We start from the raw sequence: 21,799 nt of genomic DNA, 5'->3' as shown, positions 1-21,799 counted from the left end.
AATTTCTTGCTTCCTGTTCTAGAGCAGGCTGTATATGCAGAGAAGATTTTTATTATATTTACTAATCAACTATATATGTTTAATAACAAAGTTAACATGCTGAAGTTACTTTATAGGTTTTGAAGTTGCAATGTTTTTTTTCTGCTAAATGTCCCTTGGGATACACGCAACAACATGAGTAATATTACAAATGGTTCAGTTTGTCCAAACGATCTCGATGACCTATGTGATTTTATTTTCATGTTTAAATCACCAGAAAATGGAGTGGCATATTTGCGAAACGGAAAAGTTTCAGATGTATGGTTTTCGATTGTGGGGATAATTGTCTCAATTATAGGAAGTATCAGTATCATTGGAAATTTAGGAATTCTCTTCATTCTTTGCGGGTAAGGCCTAGTTAAAGTATCAATGGCCATTTACTTTTAAACTAAAGAATATAGGCTACTCTTTTTATTTATTATAGAACCTTTAAAAGCAAACGGTCTCGTTTTTTGAACCTAAATCTTCTTTCACTCACTATTTCCGATTTGGGTATGTGTTCGTCAGTGTTACCATTTGTTGTACATTCGAGTGTGAATCGGGGTTGGAAACTGGGTGTTCATGGTGAGATAACACAAGTGGTTGTTTTTTGTTTAATGCACACTTCAAGGCTATAATATCTTTGCTATGTATATGAAAGTTAATCTACACGTTAAACCAGAAATTGACTTTGAGTATTTTTCGACCTCCTTTGAAATTGATTTTCAAAGCATTTTATGAGAGTATCCTGTTGAGTTTAGATAAATAAATATAAGGGCAAAGAGAAATGATCAAACTTTGTTTTTGCAATGACAATAGTACAACTGTTTCAGCAAAAGTTAATTTGAATGTTTTCAGGCGCTACCATGTTTTAATTTATGTTATTGAATAGTATAATTTCATTATATAAACTAACTATTACTGGTTTATACGATTCATACAGGGTGCAAAGTCGATGGCTTTTTGGGAGGGTTCTTTGCCTTCCTGCAACTCAATACTCTATGTGAAATTGCCATCCAGCGATATTTGGGCGTGAAAAGCTTGAATGCCAACGCCAAGCGAAGGGCTGGACTTTATCGACTTGCGTTAGTATGGGCCATATCGTGAGTAACAGCTTGGTTTAATTTTAGCAATAACATTAATGCTTATAACTAGGGCCATTTTTATATGACCTTAAAAAATCAATAATATGACTTTATTTTTTGGAAAATATGACTTTATGTGAAAATCGTGTATTTTTACATGCGAACAACGTCACTCACGGAACTAAAGAGTAAAACATACGCAACATCACAGTAATACACATCCATTTCTATTTTAAACCACTGTTGTAGTACAGTTTCATGTAGTGTGGAATGTTAGAGTCTTTGAAGTTACGATTTGGACGTAAAAATGACTTTAGTAATGAAAATGAGCGTTCCACAGACGCTGATGGGGGTTGACACTTCTGCAGTTTTGCATAAAGCGCTGGTGAAATGTCTTGTCTTTGTAGCTCCATAATTTGTTTCACATCGTTTTTGTCCAATCGCTTCTTAATGTAATTTTTGATCTCAAGCGGATCTTTTCCGAAATCAAGGGCATTTAGATAGCATGGGCCTCTTTGATGGTGTACGTACAACTTTCCATTTTGAGTATTAAGTTTGAAATATTGTTGTAGTGGAGGCAGATTTCTGTTAACTGACTAGTCAACTTTGGATCGTTGACTGAATTTTTGACGCTCTTTACAATAACTCCTTCACCTTCCCATGCATTGACTATTTCTTTCACTTGTGGAAGTCTCTCGGCATAATATTGAGCAGCATTCAACCAGCTACCCCAACGAGTAACTATGGGCTGTGGTGGTATGCCACATGAATCAAAATCGGCAGCTCTGCTTCTGTTCTTGGAGATACTTGCTTTCACTTTTGCAATCAAATTGTCTACTTGCAAGATGCTGTTCAACAAAAAAACGTTTCTCATGCTTCACAGTGCAACTGCATACCTGACAGAACAGTTTCTCTGTAGGGGAGATTGTGAAGTCCTTAAATTCATTTTCAATCGCTTTGACTTTCGCTGCATCTGATTCTTTCACTTTTGGTATGCTGAACCAGATATTCTCTCTATATCTAAGTCTCTGTATATATTTAACTGTTATATTCTTCAGTTTGCTACTAGTTGTACTGTATTTGTATATAACTAGACCAAGGTTGAGCTTTTTAGCTTGCCTACCCACTGACTGAACTTCACATGACATCCCACTTCAATGCACAGAAGTAGAACAGATTGTGTTGCAACACAATGCAATGTGTGACTGTGACCTCATAATGCAATTTGTGACCTCATAAAATATAGGTCTGTGACTGTAAGTGTTATGTTCAATCAGAAATTGCCTTACTTTCTTAGTGCTTCATTGCTTCACCGCTTAAATTGGTACTTTTTATTTAAAGTATACAACGATATGACTTTATAACTCAAAAATATGACTATATAACTTAAAAATCTGATTTATGACCTAACCAGGAAAATATGACTTTATATGACTTCATAACTTTTTTAATATACCTCATAGGGATGCGATTTTTGCGTTAAAGTTGATTTCACGACTTACTGATGCATAGAAAAAAATTTGACTTTAATGACTTTAAATGGCCCTACTTATAACAAAGGGCCTTGCCGATTTTCCCAGTGACCTGTTCACCATTACAGTTTTGTTGTAAAAATTTTAACGTGGGTTTCTTTTAGTTGCAACCTGGTACAGCATGTTGGTCACCTTCAAAGTGGTTTATTTTTATGTGCCTCTCGTTGTATTCAATAATTGCAAGGCAAAAGTTTGGTAATAATCCACTAAGTAAAGGCAAAGCGAGGGTCGTGCACGTGGTTTGTGATTAGCAATTTAATACAGTTAAAAGCTCTCTCTCAAATATTACAAATAAGCTTAATGGTACCGTTAAGCCATTGCAGGTTAGATATTAAACAGACAATTTCTTTTCTGGGCTTTAATGGGAGAATTAATCCAAAATGTATAGGAAGAATTAATTATATCTAATTTTTTCATTTCAATGTGGTCGATTTTCGATGTAAACCTAATAACCTACACAGATTCGAACGTCTTCCTTTAGAGCTTTGATTGCGGCATTACCTTTATTTGGATTCGGACGCTTTATGTTGGAAGGGATTGGTGTCAGCTGTACCTTTAACTATATTGAAAAAGATACCGTGAATTTACTTTTTGTGGTTTCTATCAACGTAGTTGAATTTTTTGGTAGGTATATGTCTGAAGTTTAGCATTCACACCAAAAATAGAGTTTATATGCATCGAAACAGTTAATTTACAGTAAAATAAAAACAGAATATACTTTGGCACTGTGAAGGTTAACTTTATTTATATTTTTCTACACGAGCTTTCGCAAACATAAGCTTGCTTCTTCAGGTGTACTGCGAAATGGCAAAAACAGTTAATTTACAGTTATATGTATATTTATAGTACCGTGCACAATTATTATCTGTTCTTACGTTGGAACTATGAAAGTGTGCGAGACCAGTCGATGTGACCTTGAACAAATCAGCATGGTGGAACGTCACAGAATTATTTTCAAAAGGAGGGAGAGACGCTTGGCGAAAATTTGCGTAATCAGTGTCGCGTGCTTTGTTGTCTCTTGGGCACCTTATTCCACAATGTCGCTTTTAATGGTGTTCACAAACGTGGTAAAGTAATTTTTTACGTATACCAAAACTATGAGAATTTATTACGATTTACGAATTAAGTTTTGGTGATATCATGGTTTTAATTCGTATTTTTGCCATCAATTTGTGTTTCAATTACAAGGAGTTCGTAGAAGTCGGATAACTAACACATTATAAAAAACGGTTAACTATTTTACGGTATTAAATCCTATACCAATGAAAATTTAACTAAATTCTTGTTAATTTTAGCACGTTCCACACTTATTTGCATCCCTTGCAGCATGTATAGCCAAAATGTCAACCGCTGTGAACGGAACAATTTATGTGGTTAATCATCAAGACTTTCAAAAGAGCCTAAGACGATACATACCCCGCTTTTCAGGGGTAATTCAAGGTATGTGGTTAACATTGCTGCATCATTCATTGTCTTTTAGGTACTGTATATATACATATATATGTGTTCACCATTCAGTGTCACTGATTTTATTTCTATAACGTTTTTTACATTTGCTTATATAAACAAGCTTAGAAATTGTGTATTATTATTGTGTTGTGTACAAATTATTGTGCAAAAATGACATACTGAAAAGAATAACAACTCTTGGCAATAAGTTTACACTGAAAAAACGCTAACTTGTGTGCTTAAATAGATAGCAATAATTTCACGTCCATCGAAAGACGACCATCGTCCAGATGTCGTGGAAAAACTGCTGTTACTTCCCTGCAGAGATAAACTTTCATGTTTGCGAGAAGTGTCGTGCAATGCTCTGTAGTTACTAATTTTTTAGAAAAACCGTTTAGTCAAAAATCTGAGTTTAAAACTTGAGTTATTAGGTTGTGTAAAACTATATTTTATATACTGTGCGTCCAGATATGACGACCATGGTCAATACATTTTCTGGTTTTCCTGTTGTTTATCGTTATTAGTATTACCTGTATACTGTGTGTAGGTATTTTCTTATGTCGCCTGTTTGCTTTTGAAGTCGAAACTATAATTATTATCGGATCAATGAAACTTCGCGTTACCATTCACTAACCGTATAACACAAGCATACAGTAACGTCCTTTCACAATGCCATTTAGTGTGGTGTCAATGGAGTCTCAATCTCGAAACTTTCATAGTGTACAGTAACTATTATATATTATGCATGTTATATATGTTATGACACGTTACTATTATAGTTTTGACCTATTTTATTCCAGATAAATATTCTTCAGTAGATTTTACCAGTAAAACCCTTGCATTTTGAATAAGTGATATTGCTTCAAAACGTGATGGGAAATATCTGTCTCAGATCTCACGCTCTGCGGAATAATACCTTTTTAGGACAATTTGGCATTTTTATGACGAATACTACATATTGAATTTTAACAACAACATTAAGAGTTTTGAACAACATAATGCGTAGTTCTACAACAGCCGTTTCGACAGAAAACTACTTAGTAATAAACTGGCGTTACAAAACATAGTAAAAAAATATTTTCAAAACAGAATTGAGGGTCAGCAATGAATGCAAAATACTAAACACGCATGATTACTAAATGTAACTACTAAATATTTAAAGAAGAACATTAAACAACTTTAAAATGTTTTCAACTTGAATTGCAGCGTAATTATTTATCAGCGAACTTGATATGACATTTGCAACTTCGCTCATTGCTATACTGCAAAGTACTATGTAATTTATACATTTAGCTGAGTTAGATGCGTTTGCCGTATTTATTTCCTGTAAATTTGCAGTGGTCTGACTTTAAATAAGGATTTCTCTTCCTGTTATAACAAATGTTTTCATCAGCACTGCCCGTACCATGAATTGTGTTATACAACCCCTACTATTATATCGAAATGATCTCTGCTCTTGCAATTCGTTTTCTAAGGTCTTTCAGTATGCTTTCTGTCTTTCTTTCCGTGATCTTAGGTTTAGTAATCTCATAAGTTGTTCTTGTATATCATAATCTTGATTTGGGTTTGACTTGGAATAGAATCATGTCGAATTATATCGAATTATCACTGACATATATAGCGAGAGGTGTCGCCATGTAGCTACGAATACAACGCTCAAAAGGATTTATAGTCAAATTACCCTGAACTATGTTTTGTAGCTTAGCTATAACTGTTCTGCAAGAAATAAGAAACTGTATAATGAGTACGGGGAGTATACCGTACATAATATTTATTCAACTTTCACTGGCTCATATCTCTGAGTACGATATTGTATTGTAGGAATAATGAGCACAAATAGATACGTTAATCTGAAGACGTCTCACATATACATATTTAACAAAATAAATCATCTGGGAATTACCCTTTCTTGGGCCAACATGTCAATGACTCTCGACAGAGGATGGAAAAATAAACAAGCTTCAACCCATATTCTATATTAAATGTCAGCTGGATGCATAACTTAGGTATGCATTGTCTTTCATCACTCACAAGAAACAAGTTCCCGTTTTATAAAAACTTATACGCAAATAAGACGTAGAAAAACTTTCCATTCGATGGTTATTGCTTTACGCATGGTATCCAACCAGAAAAGCTATTGTGAGAGACAGCATTATCGCAGATGCGTTGAGGAAACAGTTTCGAAGATCATATTTTCTGAATTTGGCGGTAGTCCCAGTTTTCTCTAAAATCAAAACATCCTCAACGCTTATAAAATTGCATCAATATGTTCATTTGGACAAAAACACATGAACTCTGTAAATGTTATTTTCTTAAATCAAAAACAAACTGAAATATGCCATTGTTGACATTTTTATGATAAAATAAATAAATGCGTGATTCAATGATTCCAAATGAAATAATAAAACTTACGATTTAAAGGATTACTTTGACTTCGTCCCTCTTCATCACGAATTGTTCCAGTACCTTTAGTGAAAGCAGCTTCTTTGTCGTTGTGAAGTGTAAACCATGTAGTGTTGATCAACTATTAGCAACGTATACAATAACATTAGCAAGACGAGTTGGTAGTACTGCAGTATATATCTGATCAGAACTAATGGAATCGAACCTTATAGTTGAATAAAATTAATTCGTTCAATTACATTTCAAATGTATAGACATAAAACTTAATTCAAACTAACTCTTTTGAAATGAATTTATAACTTAAAGTTATGAAGTTAACTAATAACTACCAAGAATGGTTTACAGAATACATCCTGTGTAAAATTTCTTTATACCAGTTCTGGGCTTGGGGGATCAGTTAAAAAACTAACAACGATTGCTATGGCAGCTGAAAGAAAGAAGACAATAGGAGACACATGGAGGTAATTGATCCTGTGGACAAATAGCATGTAGTTTATGTACAGTTTGAGTTGTTTTCCACTGAGTAAGCGGCATTTATATCTAACTTTGCGATTATGGCTGGTCGTGTGTCTTCTTCACCACACAAAGGTACTTTATAGAAAAAGTCTAGTCCAAGTCGTGTAGCTCCCACAGCAAGTCCAATCATTAAACCCCAAAATGCTCCCTTCAAGAATAAATGGTACGTAATTTTAATAAATTGTATCTTTATTGGAAATTCTGAAGAGATTTTTTAACTATGTGACTCCGGTCCGAAGCAAAGTACGATCGGGATTGCTTACATGTTAGTATTGTTTTTAATACATTTTGTTGGTTATGAATAATTATTATCATCAGAACGTGAATAGACAAATTGTCCAATTACAGAAAACATTTTATCTTGTACAGTAGCTCTGTATAAAATTCAATCCAAAGTTAAGCCTATTACTTTGAGGTTTTCGTAACTATATTTTATTTTTCGTCGCTTCCGCGATAAGGACTAAAATATGCAGTGCTATATTTGCTGTAATAGCTTGCACTAATGCATGACAAAGCCCAGTAGGCTTGAAACGTTCATGAAAATGGTGATGGCATTAACGTGCTGATGACAAGTAGCAAGGCCACTAAACAACTTACTAAAACAGTTACAATTGAAAGTTTGACAAAACCTAGCTTTTACCAACCTCAATTCAATAATTATAATTTGGTGGGTGACTAATGAACATGAAAAGGCAAGATTACCTTTTCGTTTACCCTTGGAAATAGAATTCCAAGGAAGTAGATGACAAAAATTGGTGATCCAAGTGCTGAAAGGACCGCATTCAAATATGTCCATAGTTGGCCCCCAACTGAAGATACAATAGGAACCCATAATATGCTTATTACCACCAAAACTAGCACCGTCAATCTGAAACAACGTGAACAATAAAATTAAGGTCAATAGATTGAATCGTTTGTAGTAACTACAGTAGTAACTAAAAATAATCTTTCTACTGTAGAAAAAATGTAGAACTAAAACTAAGTTCTTACTTCCCAACGATCAGCATTTCTCTCTCAGAGCAATTTGTCCTAATCCTCTTCCATATATCAAGGGTAAATATAGTGCTTGCGCTGTTGAAAATTGATGTGAGGGAGCTCATGAGAGCAGACAACATGGCTGCTATTACGATACCACGAAGACCTGATTCAAACCAGCGTTAAATCCACTTTCAAACAGTTCAAGGAAATTTAATTTCATATGATAAGAATACAACATACAGTACAACACCTTGTCTATTTAGTAAATACAAAATATACAGCTGTGATTGTCCAACTTTTCCGAGCCTTATCAGAAATAGAAATTGGGTTAATTTGTTTTGAAATTATGTGCAGATTACATAAAGTGTTGCAAACTGTTATTTGGTTTTCCAATTAGATGTCTCTCAATTCGCTTCCAGTCGCTCTACCACGTAAGTTTTGTACTGTATTTGTAAAAGTAAGACGTATAGCCTACGACTCCAAAGAAAAGAAATAAATTATACCAGTTGGCAAAACTTCAAGAAGGAGTTTTGGATAGGCTATGTTCCAGCATCCTTGTTCATTGCCACATATTCTCTTGCATTCTTTTGGATCAGCGCAAGCTACTTCGTCGGGGAACAAAATTCTACTTGTCATGCCTAAAAACAGGCATCACTTCGTTATATGTTATGGACTCTTTAACGTTATTTGAGCATAATATTTTGCTATGAAAACCCGGGTATTTCGCATCGATATATCGCTTTTAATCGCTAATTAAGCAAGCACTGCGTAAAACAAATGAAGAACGGGGATTGCACAGCACCACAGAAAGATCAATCGTTCGCCGATATCACGCTTTGCATAGATTGATTTCAGTCGCACTAATTGCTCTACAGCTGTGTTTCGACCACTAGTGGTGCAAATGCTGAAGCAGAAGAATGCTTTGGAAGCTGTTTTTAACAATTTTGTTTGAATTTCTTACCTGATTCATGACAAGCAATTATATTTATGTGCGTTTAGAAGACAGCAGCGCGTACAATTGTACGAATGTGTACATTTTTCAAAATATATGGAAGAATCGAATGGAGAGTTAAGCTTGTTCGAAATGTTCTTGCTCCAAGTCATGACTCAAATACAGTATAGATGTGGGCAATCATGACCTTAAGTGTTATGTTACAGTTTTCTTGTAATACGTATTAAACACGCTGTCAATTAGAAGATATTTAAATTAACAAATTTTACCAAGAAAACTGTTTATGATCGTGTATCATCTCATATATACCCTGAACAATGTAATCAGATTTTTTGATTGAACATTTAAGCTACACTGTGGACTTATTATAGTGGTAAATAAGACCTATTGCCTTACCTGTCATCACCATCATGTACATAGGAATAATTTTAAGGAATCCAGCAAAAACGCAACCAATTTTTGCGTGCTGCAGATTTTTCGCTGCCAATGCTCGCTGCACTATTACCTATAAGGTTTCACAAAAATATTAACGTTGAAGCATTGAGCAAATAAAACGCATCAATTAATTATCATCCACAAGATATTGCAGATGCCAATAACCTGGTCACAGCAAAAGTAGTAGGAACCAAAACAAAACATCCCAGTCATAATTCCAGTCCACGGAAGGTCAGATGTGGCAGGATCTCGCAACATATGAAAAGAGTCTGCACCAGGAACGCCACACGTGGTATTATTTCCTGTCACCAAAATGTCAACTGTTGATTGAGGAATGGATGCCATGTAGAGGGACACAAAGTTCTCCCAACTTCCAACTTTCATATAGCCTACAATATATAAGGTGTTGTAAAATTTGTCGCTATCTCATGGATAATTGAAAAGTCAAATCGATTAAAAGCATGAGATAACTAGTCGATTTTTTTACATTTTAGTACTTGTTACAATTTGTGTACAAACATTAAACGCCATGTACATATGACTGTCACCATGATGCCACCAGCTATCATCACGAATGTCTGCAATGTGTCCGTATATATAACTGCTTTCAATCCACCCAACATCGTGTAAACCGCTGTCACGATCAGAACTGTCACTGCGCAAACAAGGTGTGTGGTTGTAATCGAGCATTGCAAAAATACAGTATTACTCGTGAATGCTTCAAAAAACACTGCTTTAAGTTTAAAATTTAGGTTAAACTACAATCGCAACAATTTAAGCCGGTCCTACGTCTGGCCTTACATTGTAACTGTGAAAAAACAATGGCAGCAAATACCTTCCAATCCATACGTGTCAAACTCCCGGCCCGCTTTGCAATAAAACTTGGCCCGCAATGTTATTTTATACAATGTACTATTTCCGGCCTGCGAGATCATTGTACAGTGTAACTTACTTTTTTCAAGCAAGAATTGTTTCTTGTTATAACAGATTATAACAAATCGCACATTACAGCAGCACAGCAGTTGCCCCACCGTACGATAGAATAAATAGATTTATTCTAACGCTTGTAATCTGGGCTGCTTTTTTTTTATTGTTTGTTAATTCTTTAATGCTTTTGCAAGGAGATGAATGAAACATAATGACGAAAAAGAAGAATAATCAAAAATAGCCCAGCCAAAAATCGTCAAAAACATCCAAAATTTGGTGTTTCGCTGCCTGTTTCAATTCATGTACTCGTGTCACGAAACGTTCAATCCAGTTTTATCCTTACGGCCCGCGGCGTTAAATATGTTTTGAGTTTTGGCCCCTGGTGCGATTGAGTTTGACACCCCTGTAGTCTAATCGCTTCAACAGAGCAAGCGTTGTTGCGTACAACCACGTTTCAGCAATTAATTATTATTATCAACCTTAATTTTTTTACTTTACTGGCATATTTGCAACTCACTACAAGCTCTCTGCGTAAAATTGGATGCTTTCTTGGGTATGGTGTTTAAAGTTACGGTAATATCTTCATCATGTTTTGCAAAGCTTGGCAACCGATAACGTATCCTATTCTAAATAAATGAATTGGAGCGCTCCCTAAAGATGCCAGCCAAAGCATTTTCAAGATGGTTAAAGAATGTATAACTTGGGGACAGTTGAGATTGCTTTATTGTACCAAATTATTATAAGATTGACAACAACTGCAGAGACCTTTATTATTTGTTGAATACTGACATATTTCGGTCCTTACACCGATCCTTCCTCAAAGTATAAAGTTACTGAATGCACAAAGTGCGGCAAATAAACGACAAGGTGTGACAAAGGAGAATGGATTCGAAAAGTATTTGACTCTTGGAGCGAAAAAACCTATACGTGTAGCGACTAGCGAGTAAGGTAATGGCTTTAAGTCTGTAACTTTTAATTGGTTATTTTCAATCGTTACGCTGTTATGTGTTTTTTTCTCAGCAAACCACTCTACTGGAACAAAAGTTTGTCCGACATGAAATGAGCAGATATACTTCAAATCTTGTGATGCCGAAACGTGCTTGATAAATACAGCAGCGTGATGTATTTAGGTGTTGGTGGAAACTTACCTATTGCAAGATATACGTTTACATTGAAGGCCAATTTGATGAATAACGCCCCAGAATATAAGTCCACTGCAATTTTGGTTAGTACATAAATTGCAAGCGATATTATGGAAAGCGTAACACGAAGCCGAGAACCACCGTACCTTTTGTGCAAATACTCGGGCATCGTATAAACCTAAAAACAGTAAAATGTTTGGCGTTATTGCTTTCTTATTTTTCAAAGATTAAATGCGTTGATTTCGAATTGGGGATGCATTTCTTAACCTATTATACAGCTACTATCAGCATCCTAATGAACTTATACCTTGCTGGCTAGATAAATTGGAAGAAAGAGCCAACCCAATTCCAGCAGCACGTACGCAGCTAACCATTCAAAATTAGCAACAGCAATCCCTGTTGCTGCACCAGTACCAGCAAGTCCAATGAAGTGCGCAGTGCCAATGTTGGATACAAACAACGATGCTCCGATGGGTAACCAAAACGCATGACGACCAGCCATAAAATAGCCTTGTAAGCTGTTGTTTTCGCCTCTTCGAGAAGCCTATTTTAAAACGAAAAGCACAATAAAACCCCTGCGACATCATAGCCCTATTTGAATGTTCTGTAGATCTGTTTATGATTATTTAATTTGTCTTACCCATATTCCCACAGCAAATGTAATGACAATATACGCCACAACAATGATTATATCGCTCACACCCAAGTCCCCTTTGCGAGCAGATTCTGCCAGCGGCTGCTCCGTTGTTGAAGGCTCTGATGCAATACCAACAGTTGATATTTCATTAAACGTCATTATCAAATAAAAGTTGGAAAGTAGCCTAAATGCTGCAAAGAAAAAGTAAGTTCTGAGCATCATTTGAAATTAAGGCCAGGTCGCCTGTTGTAGTAACCAATAATTATATGTAAATTGTAAGTTTTCAATAATACATCAGTTTTGGAAACTCACGATAAACACGTTTTCTGTTTCCTGTTACCGCATTCTAACGAAATGTTGGAAACCTTTTTCACTTCTTATACTTATACGGCATTTCACTTCTTATCTTAGTATAAGGTTAAAAAATTTTCTTTGGTTTTCATGGTATGGTGCTTTTCTCAAATCCGGATTCAGCGCCCACTAAAACAACTATAAGCCTATATAGCTATCACCAATGGCGATACTAATCTTGCATCTTCATCAGGAAGATTCAATAACTCGCACGCTGCTCTTTGGGCTCTGCCGCCAATATTTACTGGGGAGCATGGTTTTTATTGCGCTACAATGCTTAGCATCTTGTTTCGCTCCCTACATGCACAGCAGTTCATGGTGAAATAAATAAACTCTGCGATACCAACCAACACGTTTGGTTGCACTGTACCTTCTCACGCATCAACTATTGATTAATTATTAACTATCACGATTGTCATGATTGATATAATTATTACCTATTAACTATCACAACCTTGATTTCTTTTTTAAATCCTTCGCCGTTTCGCGGGACCGAATGTTTTCGACAGAAAACAAGTGCCTGATAAAATTAATTAAATATGTTTCTCTTCTATCCGCCTCTTACATTTTGCTTGCATTTTGTTTCTCTAACTTTCGTTATGCTTGTCATGCCAGATGTCTGGCACAAAGAAATTCGTGTGTTTCGTTACAATTTTGTGTTTCTTTTTCTGAAATAAGGATGTTCAAGCAAAACACTTTATGTTAGAGCTCAGCTGTACAATTCACGAATACACATCCATCAAATAACATAACTTTGATCGACAATTACATTGCTTATTTTTTTTAAACAATGTAAGATATATGCTTGAAACTAAGCTGGTGTATAATAATAGATATACACCAAAGATATATGATATTTAGGTATGCACTGAAAATGGTTTATGCCGTGTTTCGAAGCCAAAACCAGTGAAACACAGTTTAGCTCTCACAACAACTGTTGACAAGCATCTGATATACGTAAGCTGAAAAATATACTCGAACAACATATGCGGTATGCCAGTACGTTAGTGTTCAATGACCTGCCAAAATAATCGCTTCCAATACGGAACTGCGCAGCTCTGTAGCTTTCTCGGAAATCGTGTGATAAACACATGCGTAATAATTCACAGTAGAAACAAAATCGATCAAATCTGTGTGGTGAACTTTCTAAACCATGTGTTCTGTAAGCCTACCTTGCGTGCTAGCATGCATGCATGACAAATATGAATGCACAAAACATAGCGGAAAGACGTTTTCTTTTGCTGAATTATTTTGATAGATTCCATGCACTTGTGTTAGCGTGTCTATAGTGTCTACATTATAGCGAAACACATGCATCGTATAATAGCTTGCAAATCTGAGGAATCACTCTAATTTTTGAGCGACCTCCGGCGGCATTATTATCGAATGCTGGTTCAACTTCACAATAACTAATTCTAAAGTTAATTGTCTCCGAGATGTAATTCCTTTTCACTTAAATTCGAGTGTTCTTTTGTACATTGTCCTTGGACGTTGTTCAGTTTCTCTGGGATGGTGTTGTATAAACATTAACAACAAGAGTCGGGTTCGATCTATCCGCACGTAAATGTAGGGCAGCTAAGCATAGAACACAGCCTCTGGGTCGTGATGATTTGGAATGATATAGCAACACGACTTGCCTCAATACCCTACTGCTTTTAATAGGATTTTATTGCTTTTTATTTTAAGGAATGGTTACTGTTACAGTGGCTGCTTGCGATAATCTTAATGTTGTTCTAACGTAGTTAAATTTTCTCTTTTGAACTCATAGTTTCGTAAGTACAGTACTTTTGCTTCGGCATGGAAAGAAATCTATTTATAAACTAGTAGCCTCATGTAGGTGCAAATACTTCGCACAAAACAGCCAGAATTAAGTGAATATTAGGTTCAATGCTTTACTCATGTTTCTCATGTTTCAAATGTACGGAATTTCTCTTATATTTCCCGATTTTCGCTGAACGTCTAAATACACCTATAAATTGCCAAAACTTAGAAAAATATGAAGCTTCGTCAAAGAAACAAAAACATAATTTGAAGTAGCGTAACGGATTAGTAACAAATTTCGAAAAAATTAGTTCCTGACAAATTTTAAAGAAGATTTTAAAGATCGATTTTAATGAAACCGATTTTAAAGAAAAGCCTAATTGAATGCATTCTGCGCCATTCCAGACATTGCAAATTTAAACATTTTTCGAAGTGTATGCCATGTGAGGATTTATTTAAGACCGCTCCATTTTTTTGCTGCACGTCTATTTCATTTCATCCATTACTTACATAATCGTTCAATTTATATAAGGTTATAAATGAGTTAATAACTGGTACAGAGATTTCATGAAATTAAGCTCCGCTATAGCGAGTCGGTCAACATCCATTGTCATGCAGGTTAAATTATTGCAAAGAGGTTGCCGCTGCAGTTCACCAGAAAAGAGTGTCCGTTTAAAGCTATTTACTTACTTTGATATAGTTGGAATTATAACTTGTCTTTGCATCATTTTTTTGTCCCATAGTTTGCCTCATTTTATTTTCACCCCATTATCTAGCCCCAGTTTCAAAACTTCTAGCTAAAATAATTGTAACTATACCGATAAAAGCCGGTATAATTATAACCCCGTATAACTAATGTAGTCAGCGCATGCTGTCATAACCTATAATGGTTTGTCAGTTTACATTTACTTGTCCATCATACTTATAACACACTTGGACAAAAAGCTAAAATGAATGTTTCAATGGCAACTTTATTAGAACAAAGTTCCATACAATATCCAAATTTTTGTTAAAGTTAGACAAAATTTATTTGCGGCAATAAAATGCGGTAAACGTATTTTTCCATAAATCGATAACTTTACCGCTAGTTTGGAACATAATGAAAACCAATTCATATTTCTTTAAAGTGACCATCATCACCACTGCCATGACCACCAGGCTACACTGAAAAATAATTTTACTTTTTTACAATCAAGTATATTAGCAGCATAACAAGTAAATATAGGCTACATTACATACTAAAGACAGCATTGCCATGTTTGTCAAAATTTTGTCAGTCGAGCTTCCGAATTTTTCCATAGAATCTATTGGTATTGCTTCAGAGATCGACGTTCATTCCTGCATGATTCCTATTTTTAGGGTGATCAAAATGCAAACCAATTGGCTGCTTGAACAACATCTATAAACGCTATTTCTTATAACTGAGATGTAAACTTTAACCATTTGTATGACACAATGTGAGTGATCAGCTAACATTTATCAAAGCAAAAGAGTTTATGCTTTGTTTAAATTTGTTCCTGACAAAAACACGAATTAAGGCTGGGATAATTACTAAACTTCTCGCATCAGACTGTTTGCATACATACGAAAAAAGTGAAAACTTTTTCGTGACCTAGCTTCTTTGTTGACCTTTTCACGTTTTTGGTTGACGTTTTCAAGAAACAATATTTGTGCTGTAGGTGAGTAGGTCATTATAATAATAAGCTAAAAGCCGACACTCACCAATGCGTAATGCGTACAATAATTACTTCCTCAATAGCATTTTGTCTTCCTGGATTGCGAGAGCACGAGAAGAAGGTTTTAATAGCTGGAGTCTTGTGACTTCTCCACGTTGGGCTTCATAAACCGTTGCACGTGTACAGATTTTGTTGGTGATTTTATTGGCAGACAGTTATCAGCTGATTCTGATATAATAATGCCAAACGATGACAAATACCGCATAGACTCGGGAAGAGTAAGCAAGAGTAACAAAACTCTCTTCATTTTTGTCGGTAAGTAAAAAGTAAAGTTTTAAAACAATGTTTGGTTTATTACTACGTATGCTAATTTTTATGCTAATTTAAGTACCACGCACGACTACCTAGCGCTTTGTCAAAATTATCGGCTTTACCAAGGCCACCCTTTTTGAATTGGCTTACCTTAATTTTCAGTAACTTCTAAAGCTATAGTTACAACATATACTTTGACAAGTAGCTTAATTTTTCTATTTTTTTGAGATGATATGTCGCGAGAACGATTTTCAATTTAGACATGATTACAACATCTATTAAGAAGTTAAACACGCATAGAAAAAATTTGAATTTGAAATATGTATGCCAAGTTCAAACAACTTTGTCTAGGTTGGAGTTGTATTTGTTCTTATTCTTTTAGGAGCATTGATTTTAGCTGCTGCGATTGCAGTGGCAATAGCTGTTCCGATTGCGTTGAACTCAAATGTAAAAACAAATCTTGAAACAGCTAATGAAATCCTGGACAAATATCCTATAATAGATGGGTAAGTGTTCGTCTTAGCTGTGTGCATGCCTTATGAAACCACTTTGCTGCCGACACCTTATTTTTTATTTGTTTCTTTAATTCAGGCATAACGATTGGGCTTGGCAGTTTAGAGATAACCTTCAAAATGTGATCAATAATATAAGCTTGTGGGATGATCTAACTGAAGTATACCCCGATTCTCACACAGACATTCCCAGGCTAAAGAAAGGCAAAGTTGGAGCGCAGGTGTAGCCTCAAATGTTTTCTTATTGTTTCTCAGTCGATGATATGGTTGCGCAACAATTCCTGTTCTCACTTGGTAACGCTGCAAAACAACTTTGTTTGAAAAGTGTGATAAACATCGCATGTGGTCACGAACAAGTGTTATATGCTCATTGTGAAGTTATACTAATAGTCAGGGCTCTTATTTGCGCTCTCCGAAATCAAAAATCATTTTTGCAAGTCGTGCTGATTGATTACCCATGCATAAAGAACATGCCTTTGTTATATTAGCAAATAATATACGTGGTCGTGCTGCAAACCCAGAAAGCATAGAAAAGAAAAGTTTGCTTTGCCCATTTACTTATGAGTACTAAAAGGTTATACTGCTTTGTTCACTTTTACGTCATTGCAAAGCTAATAAAAAGTTCAAATTTCTGAGTTTTGACAAAATCCTGTGGTATAGGTCAAATTGGTTTGATCTACACTGCTGTAACAGTTTGTGGTGGCTTGTTTACAAAAAGGCATACTTAAAACATTAATACTATGTACAGAAAGAGTTCGTGGTGGTAAAATGGTTGTAGTTAACGTTTTTGATTCAATATTTTGCAGTTCTGGGCCTGTTTTGTCCATTGTAACTCTGCCCATAAAGATGCTGTGAGGCAGGGCCTGGAACAAATGGACATGATCCGGAGATTTATTGAGGCATATTCCGATACTTTTCAGTTTGCCACAACTGCAAAAGGTGCTCTTGATTGTAGTTTTTGTGATCAGTTAAACAAGTTAGACTACAATATTACTGTACATCCTTAATATGTCATCAATGATACTATATAATGTATACATATATATATATCTATTGTATATAGTATCATTGATGTTATCACGAGGTTACCACTTGTTAAATGGCTTCTTGTACTGTACTAATGTCAATCAATTTTTCAACACCAACCATCCCAAGTGCATTTTGCAATATGTAAGTCACAAAAGCACAGATGTAAATTATCAAAAACAAAATTTAAAAAGTTATTTGTAAAATATTTTGAAATGATAAAATGCTTTTCCAAACGCAACATATTGGAAATGCAATAATACTGGGCTATATATCAAAAAAATAATCAAGTAACAATTTTTTGGCAAGCGACTATTTCAACGAAAGTAGGTCACGCAGTCCGTTGTTAAATATAGGTGGTTAGGTAAGGCGGATCGGTATGAAAAAATCGACTTAAGCTATGTAAGGTTTAACTAAAGGTAGATTTAGGTCAGGTTTAAGTTATTAAGTTATAACATCTAAGTTTGGTTTATAACTGACTGTAAAAATGGCTTCAAACACACGATTTTTTTCCTGTGTAATAGTGGCAGCCAATTTTTGCAAGCCCGCGCATTCATAGGCTAGGATAAATCGATTATATCGGCTAGTACACATTAATAAACGATGCTTTTTAATCCGTTTCACGAGCGAAATAGTTAAGCATTGAAAGGAAAGCGTAATAAAATTTTGCAGAAGTTGCGCAACACATTAGTAAACGATGCTTTTTTAAACCGTTTTACGAGCGAAATATTTAAACATTGAAAGGAAAGCGTAGTAAAATTTTGCAGAAGTTGCGCAATTTCTATAACTAGGCTACACTAGGTTCGTTATGACAATTCACAGGTTCGTTTGACAATGACTGACTCAATAGCCGCACAAATTATTCGCCAACGGAGCGACATTGTAAAACAAATGCATGTGCTACAAAGTTGTAAAAATTATTTCAAAATATCATGCAAGTATTACATTTAGATTATTCTTCAATATGGAATTCATGAATTGTAGCCCTCTGCAATTTTTTGTTATAGGTTTAAAACTTTTCACAGACTTTAGCGTAATGTGAAAAAGGTTTCGCCGCTTGCAACCAACAATTGTTTTCGAGTTTTCTTATACTTTTTGACACTTCATGCGACATATAAACGATATTAAAATTATTATGGTTTATGTATGAAATATGTTGCGCAAAAAGACAAAACAGCTATCCAATTGACTAAGCTTAAATATAGACTTATTTGCTCATAGTATAAAAAAATGTCGGCTAGCAATCAAGCCGACCATGCAGTTTTTCAACGTTTGATTTTACGAAAAAAATTTAGAATTATGCTGTATTAAAACCTTGTATTTTTGTACAGATATTGAAGATGCAAATGCAGCTGGAAAAATTGCGTCTTTAATCGGAGTGGAAGGAGGTCACATGATCGATAGCTCACTTGCAGCTTTGAGGATGTATTATGCACTGGGAGCACGTTATATGACACTCACGCACAGCTGCGACACCCCTTGGTATTTTTGTAACATGTTAACATGCAGCTGCTATGGGATATCTGTGTAGGTGCAAGCGGTATAACCTATTCTTTAACAAATGTGCAGGGCCGATGCTTCAAATCGGAATTATTCCAACGGGGGCTTGACTGACTTTGGCAAAGTAAGTAAATAAAAAATCAATGCTTCATTCACAAAGTATAATACTACTCAACCACAGTTAGGTCGGTAGCGGAACGGTTAGAGCGCCAGGCTCGCAAGGGTCCAGATTCCAAACCCGTTGTTGGTCCTCAACGATGTTCTTATCGTTGTAATGCTGCATTACATCGATGCTAAATATTACCACTAAATAATATTGGACAATTCTTTGCTCTTTATCCTCAGCACTGACAAGTTTTTCTTATATATATGTTTAATTTGTGTTAGCACTTGCCTATCACCACAATTTAACTGTTTTGATATTGCCTTCAAGCCTAAAATAAGTGGATGAATTTTTGACAGAATGCGCGTTAAATAAATATTGCTTAACTTTTACAGCGGGTGGTAGCCGAAATGAATCGAATTGGAATTTTGGTCGACATTTCCCACGTGTCTGATCAAACTATGAAAGACGTTTTTAGCGTAACCACAGCCCCAGTCATATACAGTCACAGTTCAGCACGACATCTCTGCGATCATGTACGAAATGTACCGGACGATATACTGCAACTGTTGGTGAGTATTTGTTATGGGCTTTTAGAAAACAGAGAGCGATCTGGTAAAAGTTATTTCAACAACCGCACAATGTAATGCATTTTGGCTCACCTATGTAAACGCAATAACCTTTTCTAAACAATATTACAAACATAAGAAAATTCCATTGAAACGCTTATTGGCAATTGGAAAGGTGCTTTCCATGTATGACCTGTACCAATTGCCGGGCAGCTTGTTTTCTTAAAATACTGGGGTGCAATTAAATCAACTCATCAATCTGTTTACAGAAAGAGAACAATGGCATTATAATGATCAACTTTTATAATGATTACGTCACTTGTAGCACGACTGCAAACACAACAGATGTAGCAGGTAAGTTTAGAACCGTAAATGGAATATCCTTGTTTAAGCATTAAAGGAAAGTGTTCAAAAACTGTGAAAATATCAATAAGTATCAAACAAGTTTCCAAAAAATAAATTTATTTCAATAAAATAATTGACTGACTTAATTATATCACAGAGTCATACATCAACCATATTTGTAATCCTGTGTTGATTATATCAGTTTGTCATCATTGTTTTTTACAGATCACTTTGATTACATAAAAAGTCTAATTGGCGTTGAGTACTTAGGGTTTGGAGCTGATTATGATGGTGTTACCAGGTAACTTGGTTGAATATTTACGGCTGAAACAAAAAGAAAGCTCCTAACTTAATATTTCAACTAATGAATATTTACAAAAAATATTAACAAGCATTGGTTAATACTAATAGATTTAGGAATTTACACATAAAAACTTTCAGAGTATCTTTCGGTACATGAATTTGCTAGAAAGAAGTTAAACTTTAATACTGACAACAAATGCTATCACCCTCAAACGTAACTATAGTTGGACATTATTTTTGTTTGGCATGAATCTGTTTCACATAAATCATCTGCAAAACAGTTAGTATTTTATTTAAAAGTATTGTTGTCGATAACAGGGTTCCAACTGGATTGGAGGATGTATCGACCTATCCGAATTTGGTCGCTGAATTGCTCAAGCGTGGTTGGACAGAAGATGAATTGAGAATGATAACGAGAGATAACTTGTTGAGAGTGCTCAGAAAGGCTGAAAGTGTAGCACGTCCTTCAAACGATCCTGATGAGACATGGATTTCAGCAAGTTCTGTGAATTATCCATGCAGAGCCTAATTGTAAAGGAAAGCAGAGCTTATTAAACCTTTTTTATCCTTGAACCCTTTCAGCGATAAAATCCTTATGCGCCATTCAATTTTATGTAATAGGCCTTCGGGGCAGTTGGATTTGCGCTTTCTTTCGTCAAAAGCCGACCGTCACGCATTTTCGATACGTTTTTGGCGTAAATTATACTAAAAACACATGAAAATAACTTTGGTCAGTTTTTGTTAAAAATATTTTTTGATATTAAACTCATCTGTGTTATTTAGAATTATGTACCCGCACACTTTTAACTTTTTGTTGATCCCCAAATTACCATACACAGAGAGAAGCTTGTCTTCTGATTTCATGCAATATCTAGAAACGTTCACTGTAGTTAAATTTGCGAAGTTTATTGTACTTTTAATCTGAAGGATTTTGTCTTTTGGTAATTTAGCGTTTTCTTTTTGTATAACTCAATGTATACGATCTTAATTTTTTTTGGTTTCATGTGTTGTATCATGTAAGACTTCTACATATTTTAACCATCTTTAGTATACAATATAACGCCGATACGCCGTTAAGTTTACTTGATTACATCATGGTGTCACTTCAAAAGTGTTGGAGTATTGGTTTTAGTGACTTGCATTAAAAACATGACGTTTCACGGCAGAATACAAATATTTGTCATTTCAAGCGTTAATGCAGATTAATTTTTAATTAAAAAGTCGTACCAGCTACAACTAGTCTAACATGTCTGTATGTTTGCGTTGT

At 35.1% G+C, this 21,799-nt stretch overlaps 3 protein-coding genes across 4 annotated transcripts; 2 read left to right on the top strand and 1 right to left on the bottom strand.

Annotated features, from left to right (window-relative positions):
* The first annotated feature begins 472 nt into the window (after positions 1–472).
* On the top strand, positions 473–5,546 carry LOC143452243 (rhodopsin, GQ-coupled-like). Its single transcript, XM_076953132.1, has 6 exons — positions 473–603; positions 962–1,121; positions 3,117–3,259; positions 3,482–3,702; positions 3,931–4,075; positions 4,332–5,546. Exons 1-6 carry the CDS (start codon positions 534–536, stop codon positions 4,412–4,414), a joined length of 822 nt encoding a protein of 273 aa, XP_076809247.1. The 5' UTR covers positions 473–533; the 3' UTR covers positions 4,415–5,546.
* Positions 5,547–5,822: 276 nt separating this feature from the next.
* On the bottom strand, positions 5,823–12,276 carry LOC143453227 (sodium/mannose cotransporter SLC5A10-like). Of its 2 annotated transcripts, XM_076954417.1 has the most exons (13): positions 12,078–12,276; positions 11,745–11,981; positions 11,444–11,615; positions 9,904–10,023; positions 9,534–9,757; positions 9,330–9,438; positions 8,485–8,619; positions 7,994–8,144; positions 7,706–7,871; positions 7,033–7,151; positions 6,862–6,958; positions 6,497–6,608; positions 5,823–6,308 (listed from the first exon to the last, which is right to left on the bottom strand). In XM_076954417.1, exons 1-13 carry the CDS (start codon positions 12,231–12,233, stop codon positions 6,193–6,195), a joined length of 1,914 nt encoding a protein of 637 aa, XP_076810532.1. In that variant the 5' UTR covers positions 12,234–12,276; the 3' UTR covers positions 5,823–6,192. The 2 variants fall into 2 exon arrangements, with proteins under 2 accessions (XP_076810532.1, XP_076810533.1); XM_076954418.1 differs by lacking the exon at positions 12,078–12,276 and having other exon boundaries at positions 9,917–10,023; positions 11,745–11,955.
* Positions 12,277–16,019: 3,743 nt separating this feature from the next.
* Positions 16,020–21,743, top strand: LOC143452658 (dipeptidase 1-like). Its single transcript, XM_076953706.1, has 10 exons — positions 16,020–16,177; positions 16,557–16,680; positions 16,766–16,907; positions 17,493–17,625; positions 19,044–19,194; positions 19,282–19,336; positions 19,711–19,887; positions 20,154–20,238; positions 20,455–20,530; positions 20,851–21,743. The coding sequence occupies exons 1-10, from the start codon at positions 16,102–16,104 to the stop codon at positions 21,059–21,061; spliced, it is 1,230 nt and encodes a 409-aa protein (XP_076809821.1). The 5' UTR covers positions 16,020–16,101; the 3' UTR covers positions 21,062–21,743.
* The last annotated feature ends 56 nt before the right edge of the window (positions 21,744–21,799 follow it).

Source organism: Clavelina lepadiformis, chromosome 4, assembly GCF_947623445.1.
Source record: "Clavelina lepadiformis chromosome 4, kaClaLepa1.1, whole genome shotgun sequence".
NCBI classification, from domain to species: domain Eukaryota; kingdom Metazoa; phylum Chordata; class Ascidiacea; order Aplousobranchia; family Clavelinidae; genus Clavelina; species Clavelina lepadiformis.
The sequence above is the reverse complement of the archived record's forward strand: the minus strand, read 5'-3'. Positions and strand labels throughout refer to the sequence as shown.

What these genes read in the sequence shown, in the direction of transcription:
- LOC143452243 (XM_076953132.1), top strand. Translation starts at nt 534, where the DNA reads ATGTGTTCGTCAGTGTTACCATTTGTTGTACATTCGAGTGTGAATCGG. An exon ending in TTGGAAACTGGGTGTTCATG is followed by an intron (nt 604 to 961) that starts GTGAGATAACAC and finishes CGATTCATACAG; the next exon opens with GGTGCAAAGTCGATGGCTTT. An exon ending in CAACGTAGTTGAATTTTTTG is followed by an intron (nt 3,260 to 3,481) that starts GTAGGTATATGT and finishes GTATATTTATAG; the next exon opens with TACCGTGCACAATTATTATC.
- LOC143452658 (XM_076953706.1), top strand. Translation starts at nt 16,102, where the DNA reads ATGCCAAACGATGACAAATACCGCATAGACTCGGGAAGAGTAAGCAAG. An exon ending in GCTTGACTGACTTTGGCAAA is followed by an intron (nt 19,337 to 19,710) that starts GTAAGTAAATAA and finishes TAACTTTTACAG; the next exon opens with CGGGTGGTAGCCGAAATGAA. An exon ending in AAACACAACAGATGTAGCAG is followed by an intron (nt 20,239 to 20,454) that starts GTAAGTTTAGAA and finishes TGTTTTTTACAG; the next exon opens with ATCACTTTGATTACATAAAA.
- LOC143453227 (XM_076954417.1), bottom strand. Translation starts at nt 12,233, where the DNA reads ATGACGTTTAATGAAATATCAACTGTTGGTATTGCATCAGAGCCTTCA. An exon ending in CATTTGCTGTGGGAATATGG is followed by an intron (nt 11,982 to 12,077) that starts GTAAGACAAATT and finishes GTTTTAAAATAG; the next exon opens with GCTTCTCGAAGAGGCGAAAA. An exon ending in GTACATGATGGTGATGACAG is followed by an intron (nt 8,620 to 9,329) that starts GTAAGGCAATAG and finishes GCCTGTTTTTAG; the next exon opens with GCATGACAAGTAGAATTTTG.